We start from the raw sequence: 24,118 nt of genomic DNA on the forward strand, positions 1-24,118 counted from the left end.
GCCTGCAGAATAAGCTAGCATAGAAAATGGATGGGAAACTGCATTTGGAAGAAGTACTGTATGTCACCCATGGGTAATACATTCTATTCTTTTGAATGAAATATAACTCTCAAAGGTTCGAGGAGACTAAGTGGATTGTCAAAAATATTTTTCTTGCACTGCAGTTTGCAAAACTTGGGTCTATGACAGTACACTGTCATTGATCAAATTTGAACTGCTGTTTCAATTAAAGCCACCTATTTCCGCAAGACTGATACTTCCCACTTCATTAAATTTTGTCATCATATGCTGAGCACATGCACTCCATGTTCGAAAGAAGAACCGAAGAAATAAGGATCCAACTATACGACAAAAGTACAGTCTTGATGGTATGTTGTAACATCTGTAATGTGACTTATGGTCACCAGATGACAAGAAAGTCAACGCTTTGTTCAAAGAAACCGGATAAAAGTAAGAGTGATTGATGATTGATGAGTCTGAAATATGTTTAATGCCAGACTTCTTTTTAAGTGTAAGAGCTGAGCAGAGCCCTTATGAAACATCTGTCAGAAGCTATGATTTTATAGAAATGTGGAAAGAAATCTACTCTGTAGATTTTGTTGGGGACCTTTACATTTAGCAAATCCTAATCATAAGTAAAAGAGTGAATATCTCTTATAGATAGCATTTTTTCGAAACATTTGGGTATCTTCGATTGAGCCAAGCAAATCAGCCTTATTGCATATTTTAAAGGGTTTCTTTTATTATTATGTATCTTTTTAGTTGGAGCACTTTCACCTTGTTTGTTGTGTGTACGTATCGATGAAAGTTTCTCACCAGTTTCTCAGAAGATCTTACCTGTGCCTCCTCTTGACCTTGTTCGCCAGGAAGTATTTGCATTTATGCTGTAGTTATTGCAGCGCCATCCTGTGACTGGGAGCACAAATCTACACTTACACCATTGATAATAATGCAAGTTCTGGTCATTACATCCATCAAAAACTTCTACTTTTTCCATTAGTATCTTTATTTTGTTCAGGACACCTTAGCTGGAGCCCCCGCTCCGGAAAAAAGAGGAACACCTTTGTTGCTGATATATTAAGTCTGAGCTATGGTAAGTGCTTGTGCCTTTAAGCGATGAGAGGTTTTTTTATACAGCATTTATATACAGCGTCTATACATACAACATTCACACCAACATCGGTGCAATGGGCATGCCGGTCCACATACACACACCAATTTTTCTTGACTTAAAAAAAAGAAAAAGAAATAAAGAGCAGGGAAACAACGAGAGAAATACATACAAGCATTAACAAGAGATTCCAGAAAGCACCAGGTTCAAGTTGAAAGGAAAAAATACGAGCATGCATATAAATCTTTGGGAATGGCTTCTGTTTAAAACATATATGGTTTATTCTACATTTTTAGAAGCTATTTTCACCTTGCTTTTTTTTTTTTAAATGGAACAACATATACTAGGAGAGGAACAGGGGATGGAATGTGATGAAGACAATTGTAAAAAAAAAAACAAAAACAAAAAAAACACCCAGAACTAAATCAACACTGAAGCAAGCACAAGAAATCACAATGTGATAGAAGTCACGGTTGCTTTTATCTCTACTTGAATTGAGTACAATACAAATAGAAACTCGGAGTTCTTTCAAGGAGCGCAGCATGGTAATGTTACACTCTGAATGTTACACTCTGAATGCTATTCCTATTACACAGGTAATATCTAGTACATTCTAGTATACCAGTTGTTAAAGGTACTGTAAAACACAACCCCTTGCTGCCTGCTCTACAGGTCAGCTTTTGTATAATTCATACAATGGCTAATGGTCAAAAAAAAGTCAATCAAACTGGGATTTATAAACATTTTCCACTGAGTGAGATTTCAAATCTTTTTGGATGGGGTCTAACTCTGAATTTCATTTTGTCCACTGAAGGAATTTTACATATTATGCACAATAATATGTTACAGTATGAATGGTAGAACATATTTGCAATGTTAATGCTGACTTAACCGATTCTATGAGTGATGTGCTGTGTGTGAGAGCATCACCATTGTATGCTGTTTTTTGCCGTAAGCTGTGTGTATTACTCTTGCACCAACCTTGAAGCTAAATAATGCTGTTTTTGAAAATGATATGTTGTGTTTGAGGTCCATGTCCACTGAAGTTTTGAAATGAGTGTGTGGATTAATGACATCATCATGTATGGGGAGGCAGTGATGGAGGGGTCAGTGTTGAAGGGACTGTGGTCAAACACGCACACTTACAAAACTTTCACACACTCATTTACAAACACACACTTCCTCGTAGAGGGCCGGGGCGCTCTACTTCTTCCTGTAGTTGCCGAGCTGGATGGCGGAGCGGTCGAAGACGCAGCGGAAGGTGATAGGCTGAACTTCCCAGTAAGGCACAGGGTTGCTGAACAGGCTGATGCCAGAGTACATGGCCTTCTTGGTATTGAAGCCAGGAGGACAGAAGTCTTCTGTTCCAACAGCAGCAATCTTGTTGACATGGAGGTAGACCACCTAGAGAAGGGATTTAAATAATGACAATGTTTGGTCACTGACTGGGACTGGGCAATAATTTAGTAAGATTTAGTAAGATAATAATAAGTCATCAGACAGTAACAACTCTGGAAAACCGCATAGATTCTTTTCTTCTCAGGATGTTTTACTGAAAACAAAAGGAAGAGGACTTCCTGGTACTTTTGATGTCCATAAACAACAGAAGTCAATAAAAGGCAGTGATGAATATAGATAGTGGCTAAAATAAGAACAAAAGGAGAGAAGTGCCACAAACTCACTGGGATATACAGTATAATGCTGATTACAGATTGCAAAGCCACTGATTCAAAACACCCAAACTATACGTGGAGAAATGTCACAATGAATCACAATTCCCATCATATATAATGGAATATGCGAAGTTGAAAAGACAAAGAACAAAACCAGATAAAAAAAGATCTTAAAAACATGAAAAACTAAGCATCTCATTAAGTCCCTTTGATTATGTAGTTCCTAAAATAAAACTCCTACTGACAACCTGCTTTCAGCTGAACCACATTGTAGTCTCTTAGAGAAGGCTGGACCTTCTATTAATATCCTCATGAGGTTGTAGTTCATTTTTTAAGTTTTTAATTCTTGAGTTTCCATATAAAACACCCTATATTTGAAATGGTTGGTTGTTATGTTAAAGATCTCCCCTATTCATATTTTAATGTCTGTCTTTTGCTTCATCCTGTCAGTACTTCTGCCATGTCCCAGTTTTCCGATTGGGAAAAACATTAGCTTACTGTAAACTGTTCACAATGATCTAGAAGCCTTTTCTTCAATTTCTGACTTGTTTTGTTACAGCTACTGAGATCAAAGCCATTACAACGATTGGGTTCACAAACTACCTGCACTAAGATGTCTGAAAAAGTAGGTTTCTGTTATATTACAGGTTATCTGTGCAGTGGTTCATTTGGAGTGAATATATAATCCCAACCAACAACAGGAAATAACCCCGAAATACAAGGTTATATGAGGATGGGACTGATGCAGCAGTTACTTGGGCTTGAGAAACCTAATAAAATGAATTGAAGCTAAACTAAAGTTGTAGGGCCCGGCATCAGATCTGTTTAGACTCCCCTTTGCCGCCAAAATCTGCAACACTATAGTATCAGTCTACCAACACTCTACTCAGTAAACAAACTAAGTGAATCCATGTGGCTTTTGTTATGGAAGCCTTGGTCCACTTGTAATTGGGTAGTGTGAACTTAAACAAATCAAATGCAAAAATGCAACAAAATAAACTTTTCCAGCACGGTTTAGATCAGAGAAAATGAGCTGTGTGTGATCACACCGTAAGAAAATGAGTGACAAAACTGTAATGAAGCAGAGTTAATTTGCTGGAACTAAATGTTTGTAATAACAATCTTCCTGTGATAACATTGTGTATTCAAACCTAGATTAAAAACATTATATACAATATATATATACAAGCACTGTAATTATATTATTAGAAGAAGAAACCAGTATGTACCTGGATGTACTTATGGTCGGGCAGGCCAGAAGGAACGCTGGTCAGAGCATTATTGTCAAGGTGCAGTTCTCGCAGGTGGGGGACGTTAGCCAGTGAGCCATTTTCCACAGAGCTGATCTCATTGTAGCTCAAACCCAACCTGTGGGGAAAAAAATCAGAAAGTAGATGAGACATGGAAATGTGCAAGAACAAGAAACACACCAATTACATTAGTATCAAAACCTACGTAGTGACAACAATGTTTATCTCCTCGTCTTAGTGTTATTAGCTAGTGAAACAGAAAGAAAAAAAATAGTTGAGGAAATTAGGATATGGAAAAGACTCTACACACCTGTAATTGAGGCCATTACTTTCCCAGTCTATTACTTAATTATGAGAAAATGGAAAATAAATCCATGCTAAGCTCATATCCTCTCTAACACACTCTACTAGCGCTGCATCAAAGCCCTCTTTGTTCTAGTTTGGTTTGCCATCTTTGGCACAGTCTGAACCGTGATCTTATAAACACAGTGTATCTAAATTTTATGAGCAAACCAGCTATTTTGATTATCCACAAACTACTGTTTAGGTTTTAGGTTTTGTTACACTTAAAGTGAGGTACCCAGCCAACATTCCAAGTGAAGTTATTCCAACACATCCTCATAATTAAACGACCACATAGGTTGATTGTACCATGCGCTCCAGAACAACCCATAGGAGCATTTTCTAATGTGCCGCTTCCATCGGTGCTTTCCAAAACCGTTACAATACCACTGTTAAAAAATAATTATGTTTTATGGTGTGACAATGCTAGGGTTAGGGAAAGCTCATGGTTTGGGTTAAAATGATCACTTGAAATGCGGTGTGGGTAAAGTTACTACTTCCTTAAAGTTATAGACAATTGTAATTACAGTTTTTTTAAAAAAAAACCTGATGAAACAGCGGTCTCCTGAAGCTAAGTCCACTTTTTGCCATCTATCCATCCAGTCATCCACCCGACCCACCTCCTCGGATTATGGAAATTTGTCACCTTATATTGACGTCATTTGGACTGCGTCACTTCTCCATGTCATAATTACTAAAGCCACTAGATGGCATCTGTCACTCAAATGTAACTATAGGTCGTTTTTGCTGGCTGAATTTTCGACATATACTGTAGTTTTTCTTTTGAGGACGGGTTGAGCTATTCACACGTCAAACCAGAGAAAACATGAGACAGCATGACAAACTTTGAGATAACATAGAAGAGAAACTGAGTAAGAAATAATGCATCTTCTTTTGTGCACCATGGGGTTTTTTTTTTTTGAAGCGAGGCTGTAAATTTTGAAAGATGAAAAAACACAGTCTTTCTCATTCAAATAAAAAGATGAACTTGTGAGTAATAAAATGCACTTTGCTAAATTCAGTTCAGCAAAGGCGTTTTCTCTCTGCAATCTTACTTGGTGTAGTATGATCAGTAGTATGGTGGCTTATGCTAGCGAAAGTTAGCAAACCAAAGATCGATACAGCTGATTAGACGTCATTATTCAGTCAATTTGCTGAGTTTATGACTATTTGTGCTACATGTCAGCATGGTAAAGATAAACATTTAAATGGCCACTTAACAGAAATGAAACAAGTAACCACATTGCACATCCCCAGGAGACATGACTCAAGAGAATCTTAAATGAAGAGAAATGCAATGCACAATTAACCTGTAATTGCCTCACTTTAAAACTCAAAGTAAAAAAAAAGAAATGAAAAGGCAATTATAGATTCATGTTAAAAAAGAGAGAGTCATAATTGTCATTACTTAGCCAGGTTCTTCAGGCCCTTGAGGCTATCAGCTGTAATCTTGGTGATCTTGTTTCCATCCAGGTGGAGCTCGGCGAGAGAGCTGGGCAGACCTGGCAACACACAGGACAAGGATTACCACCAGAAACAAACAAAGTGACGTCAACAGTGACATTTACTTTAGCTTATATAACATTATGAAACTGACAGTAACACGGATAGTTGTAGCAATTTGCAACATTAGATTTCAGCTCAAATGTGCTGATTAGTTATCAAAGAGTGGCTTTTTCCAAGTCTATTAAATCCTAAATAAATACTAAATAGATCAGACATGCTCCCACCCTAAAATAGGCTTGTTTTAAATTACTTTGCAGAATTATTTGTGTTTTTTCACATTGAGCCCATTGTTTGCTTACATCCAAACATCCTTCGAGAGGATGGTTGTTTTGGTTTGGATTCACTGGATAAGACTTGGATTAAGTCAAATCCTCTCATTTAGGAATTATTTGTGGAAATAGACATCAGCGCTGTACCTTTGGGGATCTCTGTGATGTTAGTGTCTGCAATGCGAATGTAAGAGACTCTTTTCAGGTCACCGAAAGCTTCGGCTTCAATTCCTGCGCTCTTCAGAGGGTTGGACCCGAGCTCTGAAAAAAATAAAAATAAAAAAAAATAATGAATGAGGAGGAAGATTAGATCTCAGGAAGAGGAAAGAGAATAAAGAGAGATAGAAAGAGAAAACAGCTGTCAAGGATCATATTTATAAGGTTAATTCATCTCCTGGTGTATTACAGGAAAAGAGGGCTGAGTCATGAGTAAACAGAGTCTTGGGCAAGAGAAAAGCTTGTGTTTGCAGTGCAGTCCTCTGCCACGCCAGATTCTCTGATTCATCACGGTGGGATCATAATTCTCATAACATCACATTTTAAGTTATTGAATCCACACTTTGAATTTAAGCTGAGCAATGATATTTTAATTTGTGGAACCAGATGTTTTACAAGTCAGAGATAATGTAAGTTGTCAAGTGAAGGACAAGCTAAGCGAAAAAAGAGGGGAAGAAGGTTAAAGGACAAATAATCTGTGATAAGTTTGTGAAAAACAAAACATATGTTGTATAACCATGTGCATTAACAGGCCAGCACAGTGTAGCAGTCTGTAATAGCCAACGTCATCATTACCAAACTGTGCCGTGTAAATCTTAACAGTAAAATAACATGGAACAAACTTTCCTTCTGGTCTTTTTCTTTCCAAATGAAAACCAACCCAATTTACCATTCCCACGCAAGTACCTACTTGAACAATAAATAAGATGACTGTTTACATCATTCACAGTAAAGGCCACAGCTTAGCTTGTTACAGCTGTTGAAGTTCACCAGTAGGACCCGAGGCAGGTTGGGTATTTGCAAACACTTAAAACTTTTCAAGTGGGTCCATTACTTACTGTGGAAGGTTTTGAGCACTAATGTTTCTACGTAGTGTAAAGAGTCTTATGTTGTAAGTTTATTTTTCAGTAAATTGTCAAATAATCCTCAATTTATTTGTGTAGCACTTTGATTACATTTGATTACACTACAACATTAAACAAAGGCTTTGTGTCAGCTATCTGTAATAGTTCTTTCCATGAAAGCGAAAACGTAGTATACGTGGTTATATTTGTGACCTCATTCATCACCAACCAAACTTGCAGAAAACAGCAGTTTTCATCTTGAGAGGAATAAATGTTTTGCATGAAAAAAAGTGCCAAGGTGTAAATTCAAATTTTCACAGATGTGCTGAAGAGATGAACCTTGTTTGTCATGATGTTTCCAAAAGTCGGTGCAGTCAGAGGAAATATTGGATTCAGTTGGTTTCACCTCAGCTGCTGAACTGCAGCCATCCGTAAGATCACTGACAAACCTCTGAAGGCACAATTTACTGCTGGAAGATATGTGCTGCTCAATGTCACACCTCTTAAAACTGCCTGTGCTACCCAAAAAAATATCTGCATTCTCAAATTATTCAGAAGGTGTTTTTATTTTCATACCCATGACGATGACATTGGCCATGCCCTGGAAGGAGGACTTCTTGATCTTGGTGATCTCGTTCTCATGGATGCGCAGCTCCTGCAGACTCTTGGGCATGTTGGAGGGCATGTCCTTTAGCAGGTTCTTAGACAGGTAGAGACGCTGCAACTTGGTCAGAGGGCTGAGAGCCTTGGCGTGGATGATGGTGATTCTGTTGTTCACCAGGATCAGAGCCTACATGGAAAAATGGCAGGAAGGTGAGAAACAAGCAATGAACTAGCTATTCTTCATGGTGTAGAGCTTCTAAAATCCACCACTACAACATTGTGTGTGTCAAAAATGTATCCAGTTTAATCCAATCTGCTTGTTTAAATTCAAATCACTGTTTAAAGTTTTATTATTATAGAATTTGAACTTTATGTGGAACTTAACATCATATGTTTCCTTTTCCACTTAGAAACATTCAGCCTTACAAATGCACCATAGGGTAGTTAATAACTTCTACTTTCCATGTTAGATTCAACAAAAGACATTTTTAGCTCTGTGGCCGTTAGATACTCCAACCCAGTGCATACTCTGTCAAGATGGAGGGCCAAGTTCAAGTCCACTCTGGAGTTGCCACTAATGCATTTTTAGACAAGTCTCTCTCCTCCTGTTTCACCCTGATGTAAGCAGACACAAGGCAATGTGAGGTATGTGGTCCGTTCCCCTTGAGAGGCCCGTTACATTACGTGGAAACAGCTCTGGTCGTCAAACACAAGTATTTACTGCAAGCAAGAAAGCTACAGAATTCAGAGGCGTGAGGCTGTAAGGCCTACGGGTGAATAGTTTCCATGCACCTGGTGACTGTGGGAGTGGTGGTGCTAGGATTCACTGGTTCTGGATAATAAAGGTAGGAGGAGAAGTGTGTTATGGGTGGCTAGATGGCGGTGATGGAAGAGAGAGTTGGGATGGCAAGTGTAGTGGAGTCAATGCTCCAAATTGTGGGTTGTTAAAAATTATTGAAAGTCCTTCCCAGCCAGCTTCCTGGAACAGTTTTCTCTTGATGTGCACTGACCATGCAATAAAATCCAACAAAATGGGTTTAATACAATATCTTTCCCCATGAGGAAGGTTGAAATTGAAGGAGGGTTGTAGTTAGTGTTATGGTTACATAACGACAGACATTACATAACATTAGGAATAATGCACAGTGAACAGACATGAATCTCCATAGATGGAAGTAAAATGTCTCTTACATGAAGTCCTTTGAGGTTCTTGAAGTCATTCTCCTTGATCTCAGTGATCTTGTTGTTCTGCAGGTCCAGCAGGGTGGTGTCGTGTGGGATATCCCCAGGAACGGCCTTCAGACCTGATGGAAGATTATCATGAGACATTATTTTATTTGATGTGGCAGCTTATGAATCTGAGTTTGAGGTGAACTGGTGACAGCCCTGGTTACCCATACTCTGACCTTAACAGGAAGTGTGTTACCTATTGTTCTCAATGATCATGGTTGGAGTCTTTAATTGCCGGTTTCTGTCAGTTTAAACTACTACTGTATGTTAAAAGCCTTTTTATTTCTTTTGTTATTGAGAGATGTCTGTATATTGTTTTTTCTCCTTGCTTTTTTCACCAGTTAGAAGTGAGCAGGGCTCAATTGGAAATGTTTAACTTAAATCTGATTGTTTCATATTTAGTCGAGAATATTTAATGTTATAGAGAAACCCTCATTTTCAGGTGCTTAAAGTTGCTTAAAACTGTTTGAACTGAAGCGGATCAAACCGGGAGGAGCAGGAAATAGTAATCACGTTTGCAGTAGCGACATTGTGAAAGAACAGTCTTCTTTGTCAACGTAGCATGCCACATAAAGTCTCAATGATAGAAGCAGAATGTGTTTTATGGTGACATTCCAAAGGGACCAAATAACTATTTGATGTGCTCCAAGGCACATGTGGTGGAAATGGACCTTAAAACAAATTTCCTTTGGAGTAAGTAAGCGGCTGCATACCTGGACGTTGAGCTCACGCTGAGATCGTTTTGCTTGGACTTTAGCATGGCACATTATGACACACAAAATGGCATCCGTAGTAAAAGGTTAAGTGGACTGTTTTGGAGAAATGAGCAAAGGCAGCCGGGCGTTATGGTGTTTGCTCTTATGCATCTGTGTTAAGACAAAAACTATGCTGAGATTCAAGATGGCTAGTTTACATTTCAGAGGAAGAGGTGTAGAATAAACAGTTTAACAAGGGAGCTTACACTTTCTATCTCCTGAGATCTACATATAGATATTTGGACATATCTTGTCTTAAAAGCTTGTGATGACTTCTGTTCAGCTTGTCCAAACAATACTTCCAATGAGGTTTGCTTTTCTGTCAGCCTTTCCAACTCGACTGTGGATGTCCCACAAACCCTCACAGCTGTTTGTGGTCACCGCCATTATTACGGCTCCACACTGTATATCTCTACACTCACACACACACACCTACTCTTTTTTCTTCGTATTGTTCTTCCCTAAAGAAGATATCTCAGTCTCAGCTGTTTCGATTTAGACCTCTCTGTTTTTTCTTTTCTTTTTTTAAGTGTGAGTACCCCAATATTAAATTCATCTTCTTCACAGACATTCTAGCCATTGTAAACAGTTTCATATGGGTCCGTTACTGTGTGCAGTAACACTGTAAAGTCAAGGAGGCTAACTGTATTAGTTTTGTTTTTACAGATCTTTGCAGAATAATAGAGTTTTTTTTTTTTTAAAGATCGCTTAAAATTAAATCCCCCTGACTTTTTGTCCTTGTGTATCCGATTTGTTCCATTTCCTGCTGTAAGAAGACACTCTTCATTACAATTTACAGTGAATGATATCCTCTTGTAAGAAAAACAGCTCAGAAAATACCCCCAGCAGCAAACTGTGAATAGATGCCTGGATGAAAAATGCAAATGAACTGCTTATCATACCCTCAAAGTAACCTAACTTAAACCTAACTTGCACCACAAAAAGGTCATTTTTAATAGTATTAATATGATTTTTTTGCCTTTTTAAATAATAACAATGAAAGGAAATACATTCCTAGATTTTTGAAAAATAAAAACTGAAGGTTATAGAGTTGTGTCAGGCCTTGCTGACCTGTTCACTCTCAAATATTTGAACCACCTGCTCAACCTACTACAGTGAGAAGTCTTTTTGTACACTGAATATCACTTTACTGCAGTGACACTACACTTCATCAGTACCCCACACAAATGCTTGGGGTTATGAAACAAAATGATAAAAATCTGTGATAAAAATCTGACAGTGCAATGGTAACAAGTACATGAACTGATTGGTTGGTTAAACGATTTGAATGTCATGTTTCAGTCTGCGTCTCACTTTCTTGGTGATCGTCACTTGGCAGGAAATAAACATGAAAAATGGGACTTTGAGTCTAGACCCCACTTTTATAGTCACTATTAATCACTTCTTTTTAAAGCAAAGTGATTGGGATATCAAGCGTATGATTGCGTTGGACTGGACTGGACTCATTTTCAGCACATCCAAGCATTAATGACAGTGTTTATGTAATTTCCTCTCCTTGTCTGGCGCTGCGGGCCAAGTTACACAAGATGATCTGGCTGCATCATTAAAGGATGGATTTCCTCGTGGGATTTAGTAAATTTGAATTTTTTGCTAGGTCATTCAGAACCCAAGTGTGGGTACATGTTACGTGCGTGCCCACACAATCGCTGCATATAAAAGATACCTAATGCTGACCACCATTTGGTTAAGGTAAAACTTTACACTTCCAAGCAAGAACAAAAAGCTGTTGTTTCAGGCTATTTATCAGCAAAACCCATTTTCGAACAGAATTTGGCAAATGTAATCACAACTCATTTGAACCTTGGCCTAAATTTTTTCTCCTGAACGTTTTAGCTGTCGTCCTGCCAGCTGTAAACTCACAAATAAAAATCCACATCTACAAAAGCCAAAGGATGATTTGGGATGGTGAGCAGACCCCTGCGCTTCCAATACTTGTATGTGTGTGTCTATATATGTATAGACATATGTTTATTCCTGCATTTGTCTGAGTGTGTGCTTGCGTGCATTGCTAGCAGGTCTGGGGAACAGATGGAGGCTCATGGCCAACAGTGCTGATGCAGGAGTTGAGAGTCCTGCCATGGAGCTACGTCTCCAGGGAAAGTGCTGCTGCTGACTGGGGCCCAAGCTGAAGCACTGATGTAATGGAACCCGCCGTTTCCTGAACATCACTCTCTCCAACTGTCTGTCTCTCTGACTGCCTGTCTGTCTCTCTGACTCTTCAGCCACCTGCCCATGTGGTTCTGCCTGTCTGTATGCATACTCTGCTTATTCTTCACACTCTCAGTGATTGTTGTGCTGGAAATATCTATTTTTTTTCACAGTTTCAACTATGTCCCTCATTCATTCTGCTTTTGGTAAGATCTTAAAATGAAAATGGATATAAACTGGGTATATCTGTCTACTTCTCTTTAGTTCATGGTCATCCTCCCAGTTTCTCCCCCTCTGCTTGTGACCCTCCCTTTCCAAACAAAAGCAGAGCCAAAAAATGATCAAACCCAACTGTGCAGCGAAGCACTTTAGTTCAATATACAAAAGTAAATGAGTTCAGGGACTTTTCTATGACCAAGTCTGTGAGATGACTCAGGCTGTTGTATATGCTATACATCAGATTAGACAAACACAGTCAATAAACTCCAAACAACTAAGACGACAATTCAGTAAATTGTTGTGAATGTGCTGAAGTAAAAAGACAGTTAGGTAATTGTAGTCTTTTATCCTTGACTGCACAATCTCTACATGGAAAAATGATTTCATTTTGGAACATTTGAGCTTGTTAAAACTGGGATTTGTTCAGGACTTTTCTCAGTCCAGACAAACCTTTAATCTTCAGCACTTTTTAATAAAAACCCCAATTTCCTCAGGATGGACAAATAATGCAACATTGATATGACGCTTTCGCCATGGGGGAATTCACAACGATGCAACAACGTAACGTCATACACCCTTCTTATGACTCTGTGGGTTTGGGTGGACGGAGGAGACGACCAAGCTTGTAAAGTCAGTGACTCTCTATGCTCATAACACCAGAAATGCCACTCAGCACAGTAAAAGTACAGTAAAACTACAGCGTACACCCTTCTGACCTCTACATCTGATCCATTAGAGTGAGCTCGTTTGATTGGAATCTAGGCCAGAACCACAAATGGAAGAAACAAGAAGAAAATGGAGGAAGATGTGAACAAGAAGCTTGTGACATTATTTTTCTGAACTTAAAAATTAAAATCAAGGTAAAATGTGCTTAATGTACCACCAGTACTTAAATGTGATAATGCAAACAAATGGTCAAGATGAATGATAGATTTTAGTGGTATTGTAGTGATATTTGTCAAAGTTAAAACCCCGTTTATGAAGGTTTAAGGGCCCTGATATCAAACATAATATTATCTGCCAAAGCTGCGATTATTTCACACAAGTTTTTTCTGAATTTGTGTTTTTGTTTGTGATTTTCTCACTGGTTTGAAGTGGGCAGGACCCCATCCTTATAATACCCCATAAGGATGAAGTTTTTTGAGCATTAACTTGGATCACTGCAGCAGCAGCGTATTTGTATAAGATGTTTTCATGGAGTTGTAGTATTACTTGAACACTGCAGTATACTCAAGAAAAAAAAAAGTGCAGAACTTTTCTATTAATTATAAAGTTTTGGATAGAAATATGTGAGTAGTTTATGGGACTGTAAATTCCAACATGCAAGCTCTCAGCTGATCTACTACCATAATACTTTGATTGCCACCTGCAAATACCTACAGTACATTCCTGTGTCTGTGCTGCATGTTAAAAATTTAATTATGTGTATTAATGTTCTAAAAAGTCAAGAAAGAATCCCACACACAGATCTGCCAAAGAGCTTCCTGCTCCACACAGTTTTGTGTTTTGTCCCTGATGGTTTCTCCAATGCACAGTAAGACCTTTCATTTAAGAGCACTGAAGCACACCTTTTACTGGTTATTAATTATCTACAATTATACACTTGTGGAGTATCCAGATTGAAGCCTAATGCAAGTGTGGGGGTGCCTTGTCTTACCGAGGTCAGAGCACTGGATCACACGCAGGTGGCACTGGCATCGGAAGGGGCAGCTGGGTCCGACAGGTGCATGAGGCAAAATTTCCTTTTCTGGAGTCTCATCAGGCAGCAGACCTGATGCCTCCGCCTCATCCATCATGAAGTCTAGGAAGCCAGACTGGCGGAAGGGCAGAGCCCAGCAGGCAGTGACCAGGAGCAGAGAGAGACAGGCCGACCTCATGGTGCTGCTAGCAGGAAGCCTGGAGGACAAGAGGACACAGATCAAAGGTTTGGATGGATAGACTTTCAAAATAGTCTGTCTATGATTAGTTTGGAAATGTCTATACTCTGTTTAACTATCTGTTTCTGGTTATAAATGTAATAACCAGAAAGAAAGTTTGCAGAGGGAATGAAGAAAAAAAAATACTTGAGGTTTGGCAGTGAATCAAAGTCTGTAAGAGGGATGTAGTGCGAGAAAGACAGAACAAGACACATGGATTGAGGTCCAGAGGAGTAAAGGGTAACAGTGAGAGGTGGAGGGCAAGGGGGAAGAAGGTTAAATGCTCGGGTGCAACAATTTAATGACGTTGGTCAAATAAGCTATTTAACTGGTTAGTTTTGGGTAGAAGGCGAAAGGTGATGGAGCGGGGACTGGCGAAAGCGAAATGAGAAAATTACACAATACTACTTTGTCAGAAGGTACAAGCCTTTAGGGTAGATACTGATTATGTTCCTACAGAGTAAAGACCAAACAAAAAAAGACCTATTCCACTTGTAGTTATACTATAGGTCTGAAACTTTTAATTCTGGCTATGCAATATAATACAGTAATTCCCAACTTTGTCAGACAGCTCTGTCAGATGAACTCATCATCAGCACCTGTCATGTTCCAAATGTGTTTATTAGAATTTTAAAATGATTTTAAACTGGATGTTATTTAACACTATTGATTTTATAAAAGTATGGTACCAGTCAAAAGTTTAGTTACTGTATATATTGATACTATAATGTTCATATAATTGAATTGATGATGTTTAGGTTGGTTTGATCAAGTTTACATTTGTACTAGTACCACTAAAAGTACTGGACGTTTTAACCATTTATCCATTACTTTTAGCTATTTCAACATTTATTCATTAACTATTTGATCTGTTCATCAACTTAAGCTTTAGCGTTTGCTTTTTTCGCTGGCTACACTCAACTGCAACAAGCAGTGTTCGGATGCTACAGCTGACTTATAATCGTTGCATGCACGCCCTGGCAACTGCAGAAGTACTGCCCGAGGTAACAAGTACCCCTGGTTGGTAATGACTGTAAGATTCAACTGTCTCTTTTGGTGTTGGTTCATCATTAAAAGAATTTTTGTCTTTAATGCACATTCCGTCAAAATGTGCCAAATTACATAGACACAAATGTAAAGTATATGCCTATGTAATTTGCTTTTGCAGCAGAGAAAGATGTGACATTGGCTGCTGCAAAAGTAACATCTGCATTAGCTTTTACAGTAATACACATGGGATACATAAAGGGAAACTTTGTGGCTGCCACTGTATACCACTAGGTAATTTTTTCTATTCAAAAGTAGTGAATCACAGCAATCATTTATTTGCCATTTAAGTACTTTATCATCTGTGTGTGTTAAAAATACAGCAAAGGAGCGAAGAATCTACTGTTATAGTAAGAGCCACAGGGAGAACCCTGTTTCATTGTCCAGTGGCCTATTTCTAAACACAGCCACAACCCTGCTGACACATACACACACACGCTCAAATTCATAAAACTGTGCGGACATCCACACAAACTCCCTGACCTTTTACACACACACACACACACACGCACGCACATACACGCACATACACACACACACACATGGATGCAGAGTCTCAAAAACCCAGCAATCTGCTTGTCATGCATAAAGCCAAGAGTTGCTCGTTCCTTCTTGGTGCCACAATAATTGAAGGGCGGATATGAGCCGCAGCTGCTAACAACTGATTTGGGAGCAGCCGGCCTGCAGTGGACCTTGACCTGAACATCATGACCAGGATGATGAAACTGACCCAAAACCAGTCAGTTGGCCAGAGCTGATAGTGATACTGGCCATTTTTTATATGGTCTGTGTGCATAATTGTGATGCACGTGTGCTGTATCTTTGCTTGCTTTGAGTGTGTATTTGAGCATTTGAGTGTGTGAAATATTTGCATATTTTAAGGTATAAATGCATATGTGAACTTATTATACATGCAATAATATTTGCGTTTTTAGCAGTGTGTGAGAATGAGAGAGAAAGCAAGAGTAAGAGGTGATGTGCTGTAAATCCAGGTTAAGGTTATATCAGGTCATTGGGATCACGGCTCAGAGTGACTCTTAACATGAGCAGTAATTATAGTCGTTGTCCACAAAACAGCCACCGCTCTGACACACTGTACAGCTTCAGTCCAGTGGTTACAGTATGACCACGTTTGAAATCACTTCCATTCAGAAGGGACCTGCTTGCACTGGATAAGATATCTCTGCCTTTTAATGTTTCTATTTTACTTTTGTCCTGTTGCTATGAAGCTGAAAAAACTTGAAAAACTATCAAAAGAGTGATTTCATAAGTCGACACTTAGCGCCTGGAATTGTGTCACACAATGTTTAAGGTCTTGATGCAGTTTTCCATGCAGAACTTTTGCCATTTCGTCTCACTTGGAAACATGTAGAACAAAGAGCTCCAGCCTGAACATACAGTAGATCCAGAGAACATGTTGTTCCAGTCTTCTTTACAGACTGAGTAATCTTGGCTGTGTCAGGCTCTCTTATCTCAGCGTAGCTCAAAGCCCAATCCAATGAAAACCTTGTCTGCAGACTTGGCAGGAGCATTCTGTCGTCTTTTTGGATTTAGGGATATAAAGCACTCCTGGGTCAAATAGTGTTTGTAGATGCCTTTGATGGTTCGTTTTAACCTGCTTAGATGCCAGATGGGCTTGCCTTGTAGTATTATACATTAATTGTCAATACTTGAAAGTATTTGAAAGTCAGTTTATCAAGCTTTCTTTCGAGGTTCAGATGTTGTGAACTTCACACATCTGGCATGTCTTGCAGGCTGAAACATTCAGAATTATCTACAAAGCCAGTGCACCAGTTCTGGTCAAAGGATAAGAGATGCAGATGAAATAACAGAGGTTTCACCGCCCATTACTGAACCATATCTCCCTGCTTTGACCCATGGCCACAAGCACATAAACAGATATACATGCACATGTGCACTCATACAGGGTTTCAGATGGCCCTCCATGTGTCCTGCCATCAATCCATCAACCTTTCCATAAAGTTTTCAGCAGCTTTTAATCTGGGCGAGGCAGACAATAAGAAAAGAAGAGAGAACAAACTCAAACTAAACTACATGAGCATTTAATGGCCTTCAGCATTACTGCAAAGACAAGAATTGCTGCTACTTTGTGAGACATAATCAGGCCCAGGAGTTGTTGATGAGAATAGGACAAGAATTTGAAATTTAACCAGGAAAAGGGAATGTAAGGGATTTCCAGGGGATTATTGTTTGGGACATTAACTCACAATTTGTAACCACAGCTTCAATATAAACTGTGAGTAATATCATTTAGTTAAGGGATTTAGGATTTGGGGATAGAAGGCTGTACATTGTGGAAATGTATTGCTGTGTCAACATGAAAGTGGTGAAATAATGGATATGTAGTCATCCAAGGTTTGTGAGCATGAACGTCACTCTAAATTTAAAACAAAAAATATGGAATTAAACTAAATTGCAATCTTTTCTAAAAAAAAAAAAAAAAAAAAAAAGCACTTCAAATTTAAGGCTTCTTCCAGCTTTTCCAGCTGGGATGAACCTATGAGGACGAAGCATGAGACAACCTGCTGTGCCCCAGGCGTCTGGTTTTCATTACCAGTCTGCTCAGTTGTGTCCACAGGCCCTGCAGGATGACCTGCTCTAAGACGATACCCCCACCTCCATGCACGCACCTGAAAATCTACTGAACACATGACACAAGCTTCTCAAACAACACACACATGTGTGCGTGCTAAACCCAGAGGGCTGCCAACACAGCATGCTGGGACATGACTTGACCATGCAAACTCTACATCTTGCCAGTATCAGCATTTCCATTGCCCTCAAAGGAGATGCAGCTTTCTGTTGTGAGATAAAAGCAAATTCCCCTTATCAATTTCACTTTCACAGCGGAACACTAGTAATCACAATCAAGATGGAAATCCAACCTTGATGTTACAAAAGGTGGTTTTGTGCCCTGCAGCTTAATATGATCATTTCTTCAAAACGGTGCGTCACTGAGATTAAACTTTGATATATTTTTGCAGTGATGTATTGTAGCCTCGCTTTGCTCCATTTTACAGACAGACCATGTCCAGCCTACAACCTACTGATAGCATTCCTTTTAAAATGGGGTTTAATATTTGGCTATTACCAATTGTTGAGTCGAACATGTACAGTACAAATCAAACATCTATATAATTTGTATGAATATATGCATAAAACCTACAGTAATTGCATTAAACTGGTCTCCCAAAGGTTCGTTTCATGATATATCAATTCAGTCTTCATTTGTGGAACAAGGCCAGTATCACATTGTGGTGTGGCTCCATGCCAGCTTACAAGATGAAAATGGGACAGGCTTTATTCATAGGAAGTGGACTGACACTAATCAGTGTCAAAAAATTGGTACACAATCTAGTTCCCTACTGATTGATTTTTAAAAAACAATGCAAGACAGTCTGTCTCTGTAAACCCTCAAACACATGCAAAATCGGATGAACAAAGGCAACTACAGTTCTAAAAATGTAATGTTCGGCTTTGTGGCGACTTCTGTTAAACAGGATTTGGATCAGGATGTTTATTTTTCATTTATTAGGAGTCTTCACTGTTTCTGAACTTTGATCACTTAGGAAATCGGAAAAAAGTCTGTTTTGTAGATGTGTGATGGTCACATTGTGATGAAAGGGATGCACCCACTGGCACTAAAAAGTGCCAGTGGGTGCTTGTGAAAGTACTTTGAATGCATGTGTGGTCCCAGTAGGGAAAGATGTGTCAAAATGAAAAAAGGCACAAGCAGCTGTGAGAAAGTTTAGCTTGTATTTTCAAAAGATTTACTATCTGCCACATCCCAGAAAAAGACGTGGTACATGGTGCACGACTATCTCTGTTCTTCTCCCTTGTCTTCAAAAACCTGCGATTCATCATTTCATGTCTGACCAAGAAAAAAGGGGTGGAGGTTGACATTTCCTGTGGCGGCGGCATCCTTGTCAATTCTCCTGTCTTCCTCTTTCGTCTCATTTCTCTCTCTTCCCTCCCTCTCCCTCCCCCCACCTCCCTCCCACCCCTGAGTCTGGCCCCAGCATTACTAATGATTCCCAGAAAGGAAGCAGATCTCGCATGAGGGAGTAACGTAATTTTCCCTCCTTTGCTTTGTCACTTTCTCCTCTTTGTCACTGCCTTTCATTGAAACTTCGAGCTGAGAAAAATCAATGAGATATCCGAGGAACCAGTACCACAGATCTTTCATGTAAACTTCTGCAGCATGAAAGAAACAGATTTGAGCACAGAGCACCACAATGTCTTGATTTTGGCAAATCCAACCTTATGCAATGATGGAAACAATATAAAGCAGACACCAACTACCATCCCAACCTCCACCACCCCTGTCCGCTACCTCCCCCTCCCCTCTAACTCTCCACAGGCCTGCGTCTGCCTCTGCAGAGCGTCTGTCAGCAATGAATCACTGGAAGGTATTTACAAGGCCACAGGACATTTAAAACACGTGTGGCCCTTTTAACCCTTCAGTAAATGAATGTGAGCTCCCCTCCCACGTGGTTGCATAAACACATAGGCTCAGACACATAAGCCTGATCAATAATGAAGTTAAAATGTGAAAATGAGTGATTTTACAAGCTCTTTCTTGGAAGTGGTCGGAGCAGTCAGTGGTCATTATTTTCAAGAAATTTCTGATATGTCTGGGGATTTTGTGAGTGAGAACATGTGTATCTGAAAATATGCAAAGACATGGCCAACAGACAATTTCAAAAAAGCCAAATAGTTCTTGTAATAGGCATTAAGCCAAATCAGTCTTGAAAATAGCTGTTCATTCTCTTATGTATGTATGCATGCAAAGATTTTGGCTTAGAGAATGCCCAAGACACTTCTTCTGACCACTACAATCAATAAAAATTCTTTATGCACAAAAAGAAAAAAACAAGTGTCAGAGTTATAGCTATTATTGAGAAATCAATTTAGGGTCTGCCTGTTGTTTGGAGCCATAGCATGAGAAAGCCAGTGAGTGGTTAAACCACATTTCAGCTGTTCCATGAGAAGAGCTGTCAGCCTGCCATCAACCTCAGTCCCATTATCACCAGTCTGCGCTGCAGAGACGTGGACGAACTGCCCAACCTTCTCTCCCTTTCTTCTCTTTCCATCTCCTCCCATTTTGTGCTCTTTCCTTCCCTTCCCCGGCTTCTCTCCCATAGCCTATGGTATTTTCTTTCTCTGTCTGCCCCTTAAAACTTTGGCCAGAAAGACTGACATGTGGAACTTTCTGGTATTCACGTGAGCAAAGGGGGGAAAAAAGACTTCATGGCTGATGTCCATTCAATTCCATTGTTCTTTTAGTCTTTTTGACCCAGAGAGCTGAAGTCCAGATGGAAAAATGCAGCCCCTGAGTGCAAATCTGGGCCTTGTCTCCTCCAAACCTTTCGTTCACTCACTTCTGGTTCAAATGTTAAACATCTGCTCAGCTCAGCTCAAAACTATGAACTTGGGAAGTCGTTATTGCTCTGAATGTACAGTGTTTATGCCTCTTTTAGAGTCTATTTTATTCTAAGTCCCACTTTTCATTCTATTCTGTTTGCCTCTGTCTCTTTTTCCTTGTTCAGTTTCACTCCAGTCCACTCAATGCAATTCAGTGCAGCTGAGCCTTATTAGGTTTTTTTCCCTGCTGGCAAAAAAGGATGTAATGAGTTAGCTGAGAGTTGTGTGGTGGCTTGCCGGGAAGCCTTCAGACCTCTCTTTGATAGAGGAAGCTGTACCATTATGGGATTAATGGCTCTGTGCGTTGCCAGGTACATCTTTTTTTCATCTCCTCTTCAAAGCCTCTCACTTTAAGTTGCCCCTAGCAATTTGGGTCCTGTTCTGCTCCTCTGAAATCACAGCAGCAAACGCCACGGTGGGCAGAGAAGGTTCATATTGAGAAGAAACAGGGCCGCAGAGCAGACAGATAAAAGATTGGGGTTAAAAAGGTCTGGTTGCACTCCCAAATGAACTGCTGAAATGGAAAGTGTGAGAAGCACCGGAGACAACTTTTCTAATCAAAGTCTTGACAAACAGAAATGGGCTGAATCAACACAAGGAGATTCTGATTGTTGTTTCAGCTTTTTTTCCCCTCATTTGCTTGAAGAGTGTCCAAACTCCAAAGGGAGAGAAAAAAAGAGGAAGAAAAAGAATGAAAGAAAGCTAAACAAAAAAAAAGAAAAAGAAAAGGAACAAATTAATGCAAGAAACCCAAATCTTTTCCACTGACGTTGCAAGTGATGAAAAAAAGAAAAAGTAAACAACTCAAGTAGAAAGAAAGTCTTCTGCCTTCTCTTCACTCAACCCCATGTCTTTATGTAAGCATAACAAATCAGATTCATTAGCTATGTATAAAACTAATGCTCCCATGGATATAACTTGAGGTATGCAGTGGGTTCCCATATGGGTTACATCCAAACAATCAACAAACTTGTGTCAAAACACTTCACTTGGTAAATTGCCACATAAAGCAACAAATTAAAAACTACAAGCCTGAAAAGTAAACTGCTGAAAGATTCAGAATGGTGGATACTTTAGAGATTTACAATGGGCCAGAAGAATAAGTTTTTGGCAGAGGAGTGAGGTACCAGCATCAACAGCACTACCACACCCCCTTTCCTAGCCGCTGCTCTTTTCACTGAGCTGCATGCAGATTGGACTGGAAATGATTAACATCCCTCATCACAAAGCTGAGAGTGCTGTGGGAACAAGATCTGGCAACATATCTGGAATATGCACAACACACACACACACACACACACACACAAAGGCTGCATAGAAGTACAGTAGAAGCAACATATTATATAAGGAAGAAAATTATGCACACTTAAAAAGACACACATATGCACAAAGGTAACTGCAAGAAAACACAAGCAGTCATCTCATCTTTGTGAAATAACATCATCAGCAAAAAATGTGACCTTTTAAATCAGGAGTAATGCTTTTTTCATGGTTCCATTTGTATAAAAATGACTAATTGATAAGAAGTCAGTGTTGCAAGTCAATGTCACAATCCAGCAACAACCGAGCTATCCTCTTAAGAAAGTTCTCTATTTCTGTAAAAAAAAAGGTCTGTGTGAAACCTAACTCAACCCCACATCACCCATTAATTTCCTACTTTTCTCTTTTCCCAGAGTTAAAGGATTAACCTACCTGTTCTCAGTAGAAGCAAGGCAAAGAGAGTTGAACTAGGCGAGCTTGACTCCCAAAATCCAGTCGAGTGGGGGGATGAGACTGTGAAGTGGCTGCGAGGGCCTATGGGGTAATTGGACTCAGAGCGCGTGCAGCCAAGATCAAGCAGGTGTGCTCTGTCACAACAAGGGGAGGAGAGAGAGAGAGAGGACGAGACAGGAAGAGAGACAGAGGAGAGAGAGGAGAGAGAGACAGAAGGAGGGAGGGGTCCGACCGCTGAGCTTCTCTCAGGACCGAAACAATTGGTGGAGAACTTCCCCCGTTCTTGCTGCGTGCTCCATAAACAGCTGGAAATGGAGAAGGGAGGAAGAAAAAAAAAAGGGAGAGGGAGAATGCAGGAAAAGGGAAACAGGGAGAGGGAGCAGAGGGAGAAAAGAAATAAGAAGGATAAAGAAGAAGAGAAAGAAGCAGAGAGTTTGGAGTTTAAGGCAATAAGCAGTGATTTGGCTGGCAGCCACTCTCACTGTGACATCTGGTAATGATAGGTGCTGTGTGGAGCTTAGCAGAGAATGCTGCACACAAACTCTCTTTCTCCCTCTTTCACAGTCTCTCTGTCATTCATCCTCATTCAGTCTCTATACGGATTACCCCGAGGAAAAAACAAAAACACCATCCACCTACACACACACACACACACACACACACACACACACACACACTTTTGTCTAGTCTATTCAGATTGGCGCCTCCCTCCAGTAAACCTCCCTCACAGTTTTAACCCCATTCCCAAAATCTTGATTTGGTTTGTTTAGGTTGCCTTAATGGACAGTGGACTATTGGACTATTCTGGCCAAGAAAGAGGAGGAGGCTCTCAGAGGGACTATGTGGGGGGTCAACCTCGGCGCCAGACAAGTGCTTTCAAAAAAATATATTGGACAATTCTGCCAAACCGGGACTTCTGGTTTCCATTTAATGCTGACATTGGTAACACTTTATAATAACCATCATTAATAAATGGTAAATTGATAGTTAATTAAACTTGTTGTTTTACTGTTTGTTAATGATTAATAATTGATTTGTAAACCATCTATAAAGTTGCAATTGATGACTAAAATATTACATTTATGCATTTACATTTGTAACAGGTGTTATAAAATCAAAGTTTAGAAATCTTTGTATTAAGTTGAGTCCAATAACTCAACTCTGCTTATATCAAAAGTTCCTGATGACCCGCCCTGCTCCACAGAACCACGTTGAGCTTGTTGTGCTGGCAGTGCTGATTCTTTGTTGCCGTCGGTTGTGTGTGTAGTCTCCCAGGAATTATATTCTACTTAAGACACGTAAGTAGGCTGTTTAGGCTTTTGTGTAGAGGTAACACTACAGGATGCAGCTGCAGGCTGTAACATGGAGGGAAAACAGAAACAGATATTTGGCAGAATAACTTTGGATTTAGTGCAATTTGCAGAAGGTAAATGCAAGTGTGTATAATTTTGACACTGTACTAATTTGATACCATTTGTAAAAAGTGTGATACTTATCGTGATAAGCATGTTAGCATGCTAGGCTGCGTTAGCATGTCAGTGGACAACAGATATGTCTGTAATGTAATTTCAGAACATTAAGGGGTTAATGCAGAGTTACATCACCTGAATGAGGACTTACTACAATCTACAGTAGATAAATGCATTTGTGTATTTTTAATACTATAATTTTATGTAATATGTGAAAGATGCTAATCAGGTTTAGCGTGTTATCATGTTAGCTCTAAATGTGGTAACTTAGCATGCCACATTACATATAAATTCTGTGAAAGTATCAACACTCAGGTCATGTGGAAATGCACAGCCCGTA

General features: G+C 39.5%; 1 protein-coding gene across 1 annotated transcript; it reads right to left on the reverse strand.

Annotated features, from left to right (window-relative positions):
* Positions 1-985: 985 nt before the first annotated feature.
* dcn (decorin) lies at positions 986-22,595 on the reverse strand. Its single transcript, XM_044343554.1, has 8 exons — positions 22,289-22,595; positions 13,846-14,084; positions 9,007-9,119; positions 7,789-8,002; positions 6,299-6,412; positions 5,785-5,878; positions 4,014-4,152; positions 986-2,515 (listed from the first exon to the last, which is right to left on the reverse strand). The coding sequence occupies exons 2-8, from the start codon at positions 14,063-14,065 to the stop codon at positions 2,315-2,317; spliced, it is 1,095 nt and encodes a 364-aa protein (XP_044199489.1). The 5' UTR covers positions 14,066-14,084; positions 22,289-22,595; the 3' UTR covers positions 986-2,314.
* Positions 22,596-24,118: the final 1,523 nt, after the last annotated feature.

This window comes from Thunnus albacares, chromosome 23 (assembly GCF_914725855.1).
Source record: "Thunnus albacares chromosome 23, fThuAlb1.1, whole genome shotgun sequence".
Classification (NCBI taxonomy): domain Eukaryota; kingdom Metazoa; phylum Chordata; class Actinopteri; order Scombriformes; family Scombridae; genus Thunnus; species Thunnus albacares.